The sequence below is a fragment of the Stegostoma tigrinum genome, chromosome 13, assembly GCF_030684315.1.
Source record: "Stegostoma tigrinum isolate sSteTig4 chromosome 13, sSteTig4.hap1, whole genome shotgun sequence".
Classification (NCBI taxonomy): domain Eukaryota; kingdom Metazoa; phylum Chordata; class Chondrichthyes; order Orectolobiformes; family Stegostomatidae; genus Stegostoma; species Stegostoma tigrinum.
In genome coordinates, this window is record NC_081366.1 from 47,053,883 (window position 1) to 47,067,021 (window position 13,139).

Sequence of the window (13,139 nt, forward strand, 5' to 3'; positions counted from 1 at the left end):
GTAAAGAAGGTCTTTGTGACATAGTGATTGCATTTCTACCTCTGAATTAGAAACTTTAGGTTTGAGTCATAATCAAGAATTTAATGACCACAGGAAGTGCATTCATATTTTGGTCAAACATGTTGATTATAAAGCAAAACAGAGTAGATGCTGGGAATCTAAAATAAACAGAGAATGCTCCGGAAACTCAGCAGGTCCGGCAGCATCTGCAAAGAGAGAAAGAGTGTGAAGAAGAGTCATACAAACTTAAAATGTTAACTTTGTTTTTATGCCCAGGAATACTGCTAGACCTGCTGAGTTTCTGCAGCCATCTCTAAGGTTGATTATCAATCTGTAAATCCTTCTGAAATGCTGTGGCAGGTTCAAGAATGCTTTTGGCTTCAGGCTTGCAACCCATGAGGATAAAAGAAGCTACAATAACAGAGGTACATATATGGTCTGCCTGACTCATACACCTCTTGCTGTGGGAACAGGATCAAGAAATAACGTTTTTGTAATTAACGCTGTTGCATTGCAAATAACATGTCTAGAGCTATCCGTCAAATTATGTGTACTGTGCGTTTTATTTGCACTGATCTCTTTGTCGCTCTATATATAAAATGAGCAACATTTTCAAATTAATACGGAAGTATACATTTACAACAGTGTTGCAGATGACAGGCTAGAAGAAGTGCAACGGACACATCAACAATGTGGAGTTATCAGTGCGGACAAAGGATGTGCTACTTAATCAGTTAATAAGACAGCAGATCTGTCAGAGCTCACCTATCATGTGCTGGATCAGACATAGAGTCATTGAGTCATGCAGCACGGAAACAGGCCTTTCAGTTCAACTTGTCTGTGTTGACCAGACATCCTTATCTGACCTAGTGCCATTTGCCAACATTTGGCCTGTATCCCTGTAAAACCCTTCCTATGCATACTCATCCAGATGTCTTCCAAATGTTGTAATTGTATCTGCCTCTACCACCTCCTCTGGCAGCTTGTTCCACACTCACAACACACTCTGCGTGAAAAAGTTGCCCCTCAGGTCCTTTTAAAATCTTTCCCCTTTCATCTTAAACCTAAGCCCTCTAATTTTAGACTGCCCTAACTTTGGAAAAAAACCTTGGCTATTTACCTTATCCATGCCGTTCATGATTTTAGGTCACCCTCAGCTTCAGTGCTCCAGGGAAAATAGCCCCAGCTTATTCAGCCTCTTCCTATAGCTCAAACCCTCCAACCTCAACAACACTCTTGTAAATCTTTTCTGTGCCATTTCAAGTTTAATAACATCTTTTCTGTAGGAGGGAGACCAGAATTATATACAGTATTCTAAAAGTGGCCTCACCACTGTCCTCTGTAGCCGCAGCATGATACACCAACTCCAGTGCTCAATGTCCTGACCAGTGGAGGCAAGCATGCCAAATGCCTTCTCTACCACCCTGTCTTAACTGTGGCTTCACTTTTGAGGAACAATGCACCTGCAGCCTTACGTCTCTTTATTCGGCAATGCTCCCCAAGGCCCTGCACAGGTTCTGTACATGCTGACTGTACAAATTCTGCCCTAGTTTGCCTTACCAAAATTAAACTCAACTTCCTGGTCCATTGGCGCATCTGATCAACATCTCATTGTACTCTGAGGCAGTCTTCTTCACTGTCCACTGCACCACCTATTTTTGTGTCATCTGTAAACTTACTGAACATACCTCCTATATTCGCATTCAAGTCTTTTCTATAAAAAACAAAAAGCAGTGGATCCACCAATGATCTGATCAGACGTTGGATTGTTCACTGGCTTTTCATTACTCATTATAATGCTCATTTAAGCATTGTGCAATAGGCCTGAAGTGCTATCATTAACAGAGAGTTGACATCTTTACTGAAGAATAGGACATGGAAAATGTAAGGGCATAAAGTAAAATATGTCAAAATATTTTTAAGATCATCAAATTGAAAGACAAAAATATTCAACTTTATAACTATGTTGCAGTTTGTTTTGTTTGAATTTTAACTTATTTGGAAGGATCTTGGAACAGTTTGTCAATTGTTTAGCTTCTTCTATACCCCATAGTGTTGAAAATATCTGTCTCTTCCACAAATAAAGCAAAATGATTGTTTTTATAAATCATTTTATTTTAAAGAATAATGAGTTCAATTTGTGATAGTACTACAGTGATTTTCACATTTATGACATGCAGTGAAATTACAGTCTTCTATCAGATGGACAAAGTTTACATTCTTATAAATCAGAGCGCAGAATTTTAAGTTTTGCTGGGCTGCAAAGGTTAATTCTTCTAGCTTGCTATGGAAAATAATCATTACTGAACATATTCAACCTTACTATATTCAATTAAATTCCTTGCAAGAAATAAAGTGGCACAACAGAAATGAAACATGAAAAGTTACTTTAAATGTTACAATTTTACATTTCAACATAGATTCTAGAATATAGCAACTACCATAATAAGACTTCTTAACAGTTCCTTATGCAGAACGCTGAAATATGTGTAATGACTTTGTTAAAGCCAATTTTAAATAAATCTTCGAATTCAGCACTTTTAAATTATAATGCTAATGAAGAGGCACACCAGCTGAGAATAAGGTTGAACGCGTTCAGTTTCCATTATCCTTAACCTTGTGGCACCTTTACTTGAAATTCACAATCAGTAAAGATAACACCTTGAAACGTGCATTTCCTCTACAACTTAGTGAATATTAGCTTTAGTGTTACAAACATCTGAAGAACAAGCATGGCTTTCATAAATATTTTTCATAAATACATATACCATGTGTACCATTGTGTTGTACAATGGAAATTCAACATTTAAAAGCAGATCACATTTTCAAATGGTTAAGATGATGTAATTACTATGGAGTATGGCTGATGAGAATGACAGGTGAGCCCAAGCGAATTACCCTGTTACAGAGACTGGTCCAAACCTAGACAGATGTTTTGACAGCATGATTAAGTTCACACATAGACAAACAGACATCACTGTTGCTTTAAGTATAAATTATTCAATACACTCTTCTTATTAGGAAAAGATGTTTCCTTTCAATTTACCTTTAGTATTGCAGTCTAACTGATATGGCTTTAACTATTGAAAACAGTTTAACTGAAGAAGCTTAACAACCCTAAATTAACTTTAAACATTAACTTAGGATTCTCCTGAATGGAGACCTGGTTTTGTTTTAGTAGGACTGCGGTGGGAAACAGCAAGCATAACACAAACACAAGCAACTCTCCTGCATAGTGGTTTGAAATCCAAGAACCAATACCTGAGATTTTTAAACTAATTTTCTCTAAGTTTTAACCTAGTTTTATGCCATGGGAAGCAATTAAATCAGTGATATCCATAGAGAACAACTCTCTTTGGTTTGGTGCAAAATGAAATGCAGGTGAAACACATTTATTAGTGTACTGAAATTCATTAGAGCTGAAACGGTGTTATATGCAAGCAGCAAAGCTTACCATCAAATAAAAATCCACATGTACAGCACGTCAGTCTGCGCTACATCCAAAGACAAATTGCTAATATTTTCACTCTGTGGTAGCATTTAGAAAGAATCAGTCATATATACATGGGCATACATTACTGCTGAATAGTTGTAATGGATTGATATCAAAACACTTCAACTATTCACTTAAGTTGGCCTAAACTACTGAAAATGTCATTGGTATGTGACTAAGGAGAGAAGAATATCTGATGTGATTTCTTTGTTACAAAGAAAGTGACTTAAATAGAAGCATTTATTTTTGAAATTCCCATTTCATTTGACCTGTTTTGATTTATTGTTAAGCATTTTTTAAAAATTAAACAATTTAATGTAGTCTTATCTCATGACAGGTGACAAGGAAAACTAAATGTTAAGCCATATTTTCATTCTCAGAAATTTTAATTCCAATAAGAAAGTTGTCCAGGAATGTTTAGGTTTCAAATTATCAATATTCTGCTAAGTCTGTCATTAAATACTGAGAATGTTTTGTTCCTATGCGTGTTAATTTGCTGAAAACCTGTGCATGACAATTAGTGTCTACAATAGAAAGTCTCTGTTACAAAAAGTAACCAAAGTAATAAGAACTTTCAAAAAGTTACAAATGTATAAAATATTAGGTCAATGGCTACAAAAAGTGAAGCGGTCCAAGAAAAAGTTTCTTTAATATGATGGCAGTTCATTAATCCATACAATCAGTACTTGACTGATTATCTTGCAATGTACCACAAATTGCTAAATTTCTTTATAAACTTTATTCCCCCAAATTCCTGACAGTTGAAGACACAAAAATATTCGCAGTTTGAACTAAAAGTAGTATAACAGTGGAAAGAAATAGTGACAGTTAAAAAGACCCCACACCCGTTACCACTTCTGCAACTTCAAGAAAGGCTTTGGGCACATCAATATTTAGGAATGTTTGAGAAATAATTTATTTCATTATTCATCTTAGCATTGTATAATATAAAGGTGGAGGAGTTGGATTAACATTTTTCTGGGCACTGTGTTCCATGGACTGATGATTTTCAATCATTTTATTTTCAATGCTGAAGATATAGTTGGAGTGAATTTAGTGCATTGGTGGCCTCATCATTTTTAAACAAACATATTTTCTCTGTGATGTACAGAAAATGACACTGCTACCTTAGTACATTAAACCAGAAAGATCCTCATGCCTTCTCCAAAAAGCAATGATGCCAGATACTTTTACAACATAAAGATTATCAACTTATATTGCAAATTGCCATTTTCTAACAAAAGGGCATTTCCATTTATGATATTGTACAGTTTCACCATCTTAGCAAATCATGCAAGATATTTGCTACAAAACAAGTGACTGCATAAAACTTTTAAAAATCTCAGTAGAAATCACTGTGAAAATTGTCAGATCTTACACACGTACAACGCAGGGTGTGTAGCTGCATGCCACCCCAAGTTCTTCTGTAATAACCCACAACCAAGTCACACATCACAGCACATTTAGCAATTTGGCAAATTAAAAAAGCAACTTCAAAAATGTCTGCAATACAGTAGAAAAGCTCAGCGATGAACACAAATTAATACTGCCAGTTGTGAGGTTGAAAATTTCAGTATTACATGAGCATTTCTGGAGTCTACAATAGAGACATTTAGGAGTTTACATGAGGCCTACTGGTCTCCCAGACTCTTCATGCTCATGTTAACCCCCTCACCATGGCTTACATCATAGAGAGGCACAAAAAATCGTTTGTAATTATATTGCAGTAGAAGTATAAGCATTTATTCTAGTCAGAGAAAAGGAAATGTACTTTAATATGTGGTCAAAACATATGTTAATCCTATTAATGTAACTTAAAATAATTTACAATATAAAGTATTCTTAAACTACTTCTTGAACATGTCTTGAAGTGGTCCAGGAAGATATTTAAGGACAGTATCAAGGATGCTTTCTTCTTCCTCTTCCTCGTCATCACCACAACCAGCAGGAATTGCTTTCTTTGGGCGAGTCAAACTCCCTTCTATTGGTGCTTCCATTGCAGCCTTTTCCTCAGCTTCCTTTTCTTCCTTCTTCTTTAGGCCATACTAGTGTTTAAAGAAAGCAGATACCTTTAATATAGTCCCATACAGAACAAACAAAAGCATGATCAGGATGTCAGAATATACATTCCACATTGTTTTCTATCCATGCAAAGTTTATTATTCAAAATTATTTTGTAAGCCCCAATGCAACATTTACATAATAACATTGAGTAAACTATGATTTGATTTTGGGTATTGATTAACATATAACTATATCTAATGCAGACAGACTGCCATCGTTATGAACAGCAGTATGGAATTTCTTTCATGGGAACTTCACAAAAGTTAGGTTCAGAAAATGTGCCTATTCCTATAATGATTACGCAGGTGTCAGGTCATGGTCAAATTCTCTGACAATTTAATTAAAATATACCTCAGCATAAACATTTATACAGATGATGGAAATCAGTGTGGTCAATCAGGGCCAAAGGAAAACATCAAATCCCCAGCATATATTCCTCCTGCACTTCTGAAATTAAAGTTTCATGCATTCAATCATTCATGTATGTCAGGCACATACATTAGAGAACCTACACCAGGAGAACTTGCAATTTCTTTTCATTCACAGGATGTAGAATGGCATTTCTTGTTCATCCCTAATTGTGCTTGCGAAGGTGATAGTGGCCTGCCCTCTTGAACCATTGCAATTCAAGCAGTGCAGTGCTGTCAGAAAAGGAGTTCCAGGATTTTGACTTAGCACAACAAAGGAACGTCAATATATTTCCAAGTCATGGTATTGTGTGGCTTGGGGAGGGGGGTGTTGCGGAAATTCCTGGGGGTAGTGTCCCCCTGTATCCTCTGCCTTTTTCTTTCTTGGTGGTAGAAATTGCAGATTTTGAAGGTGCTGTTAAATCAGTCTTGGTGAGTTGTTGCAGTTCTTCTTGTAAATTGTACACATGATGCCACTACGCGCTGTTGGTGTAGGGAGTTAAAATGAAGAGATGACATTCAACTTGGTGGCTTTGTTCTCCCGGTGTTAAGCTCTTCGAGTATTACCAGACCTGCACCCATCCAGACAGATGGGGAGTATTCCATTACACCCCTAATATGAGTTTGTGCTGATTGTTGCCAAGTACAGAGAAACAGGAAGAAGGTTGCTGAGCACAGATCTGCAGTGTCTCAAGGTTGTTCCAGCCACAGTATTTATAAACCTGATCCACTTCAGTATCAGTTTCTGATCAATGTGTACTTTACTGACTCTATGAAAGTGCACCGAAGAAGGGTAAAATGTGCTTGTCCCAATAAGGATAAATATTAATGTTCAAGTAATTATAATGCAATGCCGAAAAAAAACTGCCTTTTCACCTAAAAATGTGCTTCCGATTTAAAGATAACCTCTCAGCAATCACAATTACAGGATAATTGTATGAGAGTGCCATAGCCTGGAAGGCTGGTCAGTTTTTAAAATGCATTCAGATGAAGGGACCAATAGAAGAAAAGAAAAGTTAGAAGAGTTTCGGGTATGTTGCTGTTACATGCGTAAATCATGTACAATTGGCTTGAACTTAGGCTCTGGGCGAAAACACAAAGGAAACTCAAGGCGTGTGTGTTAAGATGCAACAGACTGGATGACTCACAATCATAATGTGTCACCGCAATTTGCTCATTTGTGAGCTGAAGGGACACTTCTGTCTACCTGCATCAGTTGCCTGGGATTATTCCAAACTAAAATAGGTACAGAAACCATTAAAAGAATCTGTGCTGTGATTAAAAAAACATCAGGGCACACCATCATAATATAACTGCATACAAATTATTCATGGATTGTATTATAAGTATTGTGTCCTGCATGCTGGCTACCTTATCCTACGTTCTACATTTTGCACAGAGCTAAGTGAAACTGCATCCATTTGCTAGAGCAGAAAACTGTAAGTTAATGAGTAAATGACTAATTGAAGGTTAGTCTGGGCAAGTATCATTTATGTTAGAAATAAATTCTTCAGATCATACCGAAAAGGAAAAGAGCTAATCTTAAATCCAGTTGAGTGCTAAAGTGCTAAATGCACCCAATTAGATATGCCTATTTCAATTTTATTCATAGATTTAGGGATACAGTGACATATGTAAGAAGCAAGAGGTGGTCAAGAGTAGAAATATATCAATGTATTTTAAAGGTTTGTGAATAACTCAAAAGAACTGCCACAATGATTGGGAGGAAAGATCTATTCAGAAATCCCTTACATATATTCAAAAGACGTCTGAACACTGACAATCTTTTCCAAGGCTTGAAATGCAAGGGATTAAGAAGTGATGGATAAAACTTACAGTGAAGAAAAACTGAAATACAGTCTTGAAACCACAGTTACTTAGTCACTTGTTGTGCCAGCTCAAATACTAGTTGCATATGCCCATATTACAAAGATTTGTATCTGGTATTGCTATCCCATTCTGGTAACACTGTTCACAGGTAGTACCAGACAAATACATCAATGTTTGCAAAAATGATTGCTCCTTCTTGGTGAATAGAATAAAGTTCGCTGAACTGGTCAATGATTACTCAGACATAATTTCTGTCAGCCAACATGTTATAAAGCTGGCCATTTCACAAATTAATGACTTTAGTGTCATTTTGCTTTCTGTTGGGGGTTCAAGTTCTGCTTGGGCACAGAAGTCTAGGTTGATTCTCCATTGCAGGACTAAGGGAGTTTTGCACTATTAGAGGGCTGGCTTTTAAATGTGATGTTAAATCCTGATTCTTTCTGCTCTTTCAATTGAAAGTAAGAATGTGCAAGCAAGATTTTTGATCCCTTGATCAACATTAATTATTTAACATTAACTGGTCACTGTGAGTGATTGGTAGCTTAGTTGTGTAATGGCCCAAGAATTAGAATTTTTCTGGATAACATTTCCTGGGTAGTTATCCGGCTATGTCAATTGGAACCGTCCAAAGTCTCCAGCAATAACTCAGGATCAAAGACTTTCTGGAAGGTCTTGGGGAGCAGGGGGACTTCCATACAAAAGTTGAAGCTTCCTCAGCAATTCCCATACACATCAACCTATCATGTCCTGGTGTCCAAAAATTTGGAAATCATATAGGCCTAGTCCCAACAATTTGGAGATCACACAATCTGGGTGCTGCTGCGGTGCAAACCAGCAATAGACAAGAAAAATTATTTGTGCAATATTGAGAGAACATTTAAGTCAGTCACATACATCTGTGCACTTCTCTGAATGTATTAAACATATTAGAAAAGTTCTAAAACCTTCAGAATATCTTTCTTTGCCATTCATAGAATCATGGAGTCACACAGCACTGAAACAGATCCTATGGTCCAACTCATCCGTGCTGACCAGACATCCCAACCTGACCTAGTCCCATTTGCCAACATTTAGCCCAGGTCCCTCTAAACCCTTCTTATCCATGTGCCCATCCAGATGCCTTGTAAATACTGTAATTGTACCCAACTCCACCACTTCCTCTGCCAGCTCATTCCATACACGTACCATCTCTGTAGGTTATTGAAGATTTATGATAACACTGACTTAGAATCAAATCCATGGTGACAGAGTTTGATGGGTTTTTTTTTAAAATAAATACCTAGATTATGAAAAGAAATGCATTTATTTTCTTCTTGGAAAGTATTACAGAAAATCAAATAACTATTCCAAATTTTACAAGTTAATCTGATTGGCATTCTTCAATTCTGTTTTGTATTTTCATCCTAGTGTGTGATCCTGTTCTTAAGTGTAGCACTGCATTATCAAACTGATCTATTTTGAAATAAGCCCCAGTCACATGTGCCCTGTCAGGTGCAGAATGAAACTTCTCCCCTTTGACTGATAAAAATGGCACTCAATGAGATGGAGGATGAAAGAATTCTCAGGAGAGAATGTTGGCTGTGTGTCTCAGACCGGCAGGAAATTAGAAGCATGAAGTAAAATTGCAACTTCAGTTTGCATCTGCTGAGTGATCTCAACTATGATTATCCAAAAGCAGCAGGTCAGACTTTACTAAAAATCAACACTCATTGTCCCATGTCAAATCTAATCCAATGTAGAATAAATGCATTAACTATACTATTTCTTGCATTTATTTGTCTCGTTTTAATAAAAGCACTAACCCCAGTATGTTGTTGCCAGGATCTAATGCTTTTAGCTTCTGGAGCAAGCAAATGAGTTACATTATTTACGTATGATCTATACTTCTCAATGATTGTCTTTTTCCTATAGACATATAAAACCTTACTATCCCTAGATGGGGTCTTTTGAAGAAGAGGAATAGACATTATGACCGCTCTGTAGTGAGCTCTTGCATACAAAAAGTGTGCCCTAATTGACTCTTCCTGCCTGGAAGATCAATGAAATGGAGAAAACTCTAAACTTTAACCCTGTTGCTCATCAAATAGATCAGCTTAAAAAGGCTTTATTCCCTTCACTGATTCAAACATTTTCAATGATTTTCTATTTCATATTGTTAATCTGCCTGGTTACATTGTGACTTGAGATCACTTCATGTGATCACACTGCTTTGGCCAATGACAAGACCTGAAATGGCATGTTTCTGGTGATCACTGGGTAAGTGGTTGCAAACAGAATCATGGTCCATCGTTAAGGTCTGTCCCCAGGAGCTAAATTCACAATGGGCCACAGCCTCAGCAATGCCAATGCTATTAGTGTTCGGGCTACAGCTCCAGGACTGCACCAGTGATCAGGTGTCCTTGAAGAAGGGTGAATAGGTCTCTGAGGACAGGCAGCCTCTTTGCAGTTTACGTGGCAATTACTGCTGGGACAGCCTTTCACTTACCAAAGAGTTCACAACCTCATCTCAACACAGGGGTATCACCAGATTTCATTGAACACTCTTTCCAATACGGCACTGGGTTCATCAGCCTCTGGCAAAAATCTTTGCAGAGATGCAACAGCACCATTTTAAAATAAGGGCTCACCCATTTAGGATGGAGATCAAGAGGAGTTTCCTCTTCACAGGATGATTAATATTTATAATCTCGATCCCAGACAGCATTGAGGTCTGTGTGGTTCATTGAATATATTCAGGGTTGAACCAGAAAGAGTTCTGACCTACGCAGGAGTCTAGGCTGTTGAAGGGAGCAGGGGAGGCAAGAAGGTAAATGCAGTTGAGGTGACAATCATATGTGCTTTGAACCTTTTGAATGAAACAACAGGCTCAGGGGGCTGAATGGCCTTCAGCTTCTCCAATTTCTCAGGTTCTTAAAACAAATTGACCAAATCTTCCCATGCCATTTTGCCAGCATTTCTATTTCTAAGGCAATAATCAACAGACTGGTAAAATTCTGGGCCCGATTGTTTGGTAGAATGAACCTTTAGAATTCAAAAAGTGCTTGACGTTTCTGGTACTGCAGTATGTTTACTTTGATTGGGCTTAAAATATATATTCGGTTGCATATAATTAAACACAAGCCAATGGACAAGTAACAAAATGCACTCAGATTGCTTGCTCCTGCCTGAAAATGTCTAAAATCTGTGTAGCTTCAATTCTTATGTTTTGCATGTCACTAATTTTCATTGTCTATTTTTGTCAGTTCTCCCTCGAACTGCTTAGATCCTAAATTCTGAAATTCCCCTCCAAACCGCTCAGTGTTTCTACCTTCCTTTTATTAACTCACTAAAACCTACTTTTTTGACCAAGCTTTTGGACTTCTGTCCAAAGATGGTCTAATGTATATAGATGCAATTTTTTGTCTGATAGCAATCCTGTAAAGCACTTCAGAACGCTTCCATTATATTAAAAATGCTATTTAAATTCAAATTATTGTTGTTGTGGCTAGTTACCATGTGTGGTTGCAACTGCAACAAGAAACAGTGTACAAAATGTTTATCAAATAGTTAAAATCAAGTCACGATTGCTTTATCGATGAAATAAAGTATTTCTGTTTCTAATAGTCTAAAATCCTCCTGTTTTTTCTTTGTGCTACAATGTGACCAACGGACTAGTGCTCTCCAATTGGCAGGAATATGTGTGATGAACTGACCTTATATCAGATCATTTCACGTCAGGGCAATGCATGTCTTTGTGTTCTTAAATCATCCAGATAATCCAGTCCTGCACCTGTCCCATGTCAGTAGTGGACTAACAATTCATTTTTTCCCTCAGGGATGCAAAATCAATGCACCACTTTTTACCACTTCTGTCAGGTTCCTTACACAACAGCATTGCTGATTTTTTTTCTCTCTGCTCTACAGAGACCCAACCGTCTAATTGCATAAAAATGTAGACTTGCAGCTCTTCATGTTCTTCTTCAATTTCCTGTACTTTGGACCAATTTCACTAAAGAGTACAATTGACGAGAGAAAGTCTGCACATTTTGTACGTCTGGTCTCCTGTAATACGGAATCATTTTCCTTTGTTTTCTATGTCAGCCTAAGTGAGTTGTAGAGGTTTTGGATGTACATCTAGCGCCTGTCAGTTACTGTGAGATGCTCCTATATTCTTCAACAGTTTAGAAAATATCCGAAGTTAATTCTATTTTTGCATCGTACAGAGTGACAATTCTCAAGAGTTTAATATTTCTCATCTGCATTGTGCTTAGTGCACCTGTTAGGCAGCTTTAATTTACCAGCTTAGCAAAGGTAAGCCTTCACACAGTGGGAATCTGAACAGTTGTCATAGCAGCCCGAAAATTACGGTGTGTGGAAAACTGATTTCAATCACTTGCCCACCCACTCACTGAAAAGTACAGACTTGTGATAAAACACAGAATAGGGCTACGGATCAATGTATGCCTTTCTACATGGTGTACTGCATAAGATCCTGTGGTGTACTTAAATCATGCTGCTGAGTCCACTTGACAATGTTATTTTCAAAAATATATTCAGGGATATGGAAGTATCCAAAATTTAAATAATGTCAGCACTGTTACAGTTTTATTTTATTCAACTTTACCAGATGTATTACTTGTATCTGAGATCGTGTTACATCAGATTATCCTCAGCCTATTCTTACTGTTTACATTTCATCGCTTTTTTTTCAGATGCCAGTCCCAGGAATCTGATGATCTTCAACATGATCATAATTACTCGAGCTGGAGTTTGGCAGAACTCCCCAGAAAACCCTGCACTCCTGGATTTTCTCTATTTTCAAGATTTCTTGACCAACACTAAGAGGTGGATCTTCCATCCATCCGCCTTTTACAGGGTCTTTGGTACCAAAGAGGTACTTTCATTGGGTGAATTGAAGCGGCCACACTATGCACCACACTGTAGTTTAGAACAGATCTGGTGCCCAACTGGAGGCCAGAACCAATAACACAAGCGACTTGCAGAATGGCATTAAGGACACAGTAACTGCATTGTCACATCTGAGATTGAGGCTGTAGGGGCGGATAGTAGAGAGATGCCTCCTACATGTCACATCTATTGTTAATAACACAAATTGTGGAGGGCTCAGTGCACTGCAGAACCGACAGGCACCATCCTCGTCTGACAGCATGTACTGCAAATTTGCAAGCTCCCATTTTTGTTTATACAAGTTTACTTTCTCGAAATTCACCTGTGAAGCGATGTACTGTGTTTTGTACGGTCTATTTTACCTAAGGTCCCTTCTGAAATAAATTCAATTTGGAGCTAAAGTTCAACGGTTAGTTGAAGTGATAGTGGTGGTGGAGTCAAATAATCAATGCCCTGGC

At 37.6% G+C, this 13,139-nt stretch overlaps 1 protein-coding gene across 3 annotated transcripts in view; it reads right to left on the reverse strand.

Moving 5' to 3' along the window:
- Positions 1 to 2,094: 2,094 nt before the first annotated feature.
- The window catches only part of LOC125458112 (complexin-2), a 301,798-nt gene continuing 290,753 nt past the window's right edge, over positions 2,095 to 13,139 (reverse strand). For all 3 annotated transcript variants that reach the window (XM_048543010.2, XM_048543012.2, XM_048543011.2), the window contains exon 4: positions 2,095 to 5,538. In XM_048543010.2, the coding sequence (XP_048398967.1) occupies positions 5,341 to 5,538 (198 nt within the window). In that variant the 3' untranslated portion in view covers positions 2,095 to 5,340. The remainder of the gene's footprint in view (positions 5,539 to 13,139) is intronic.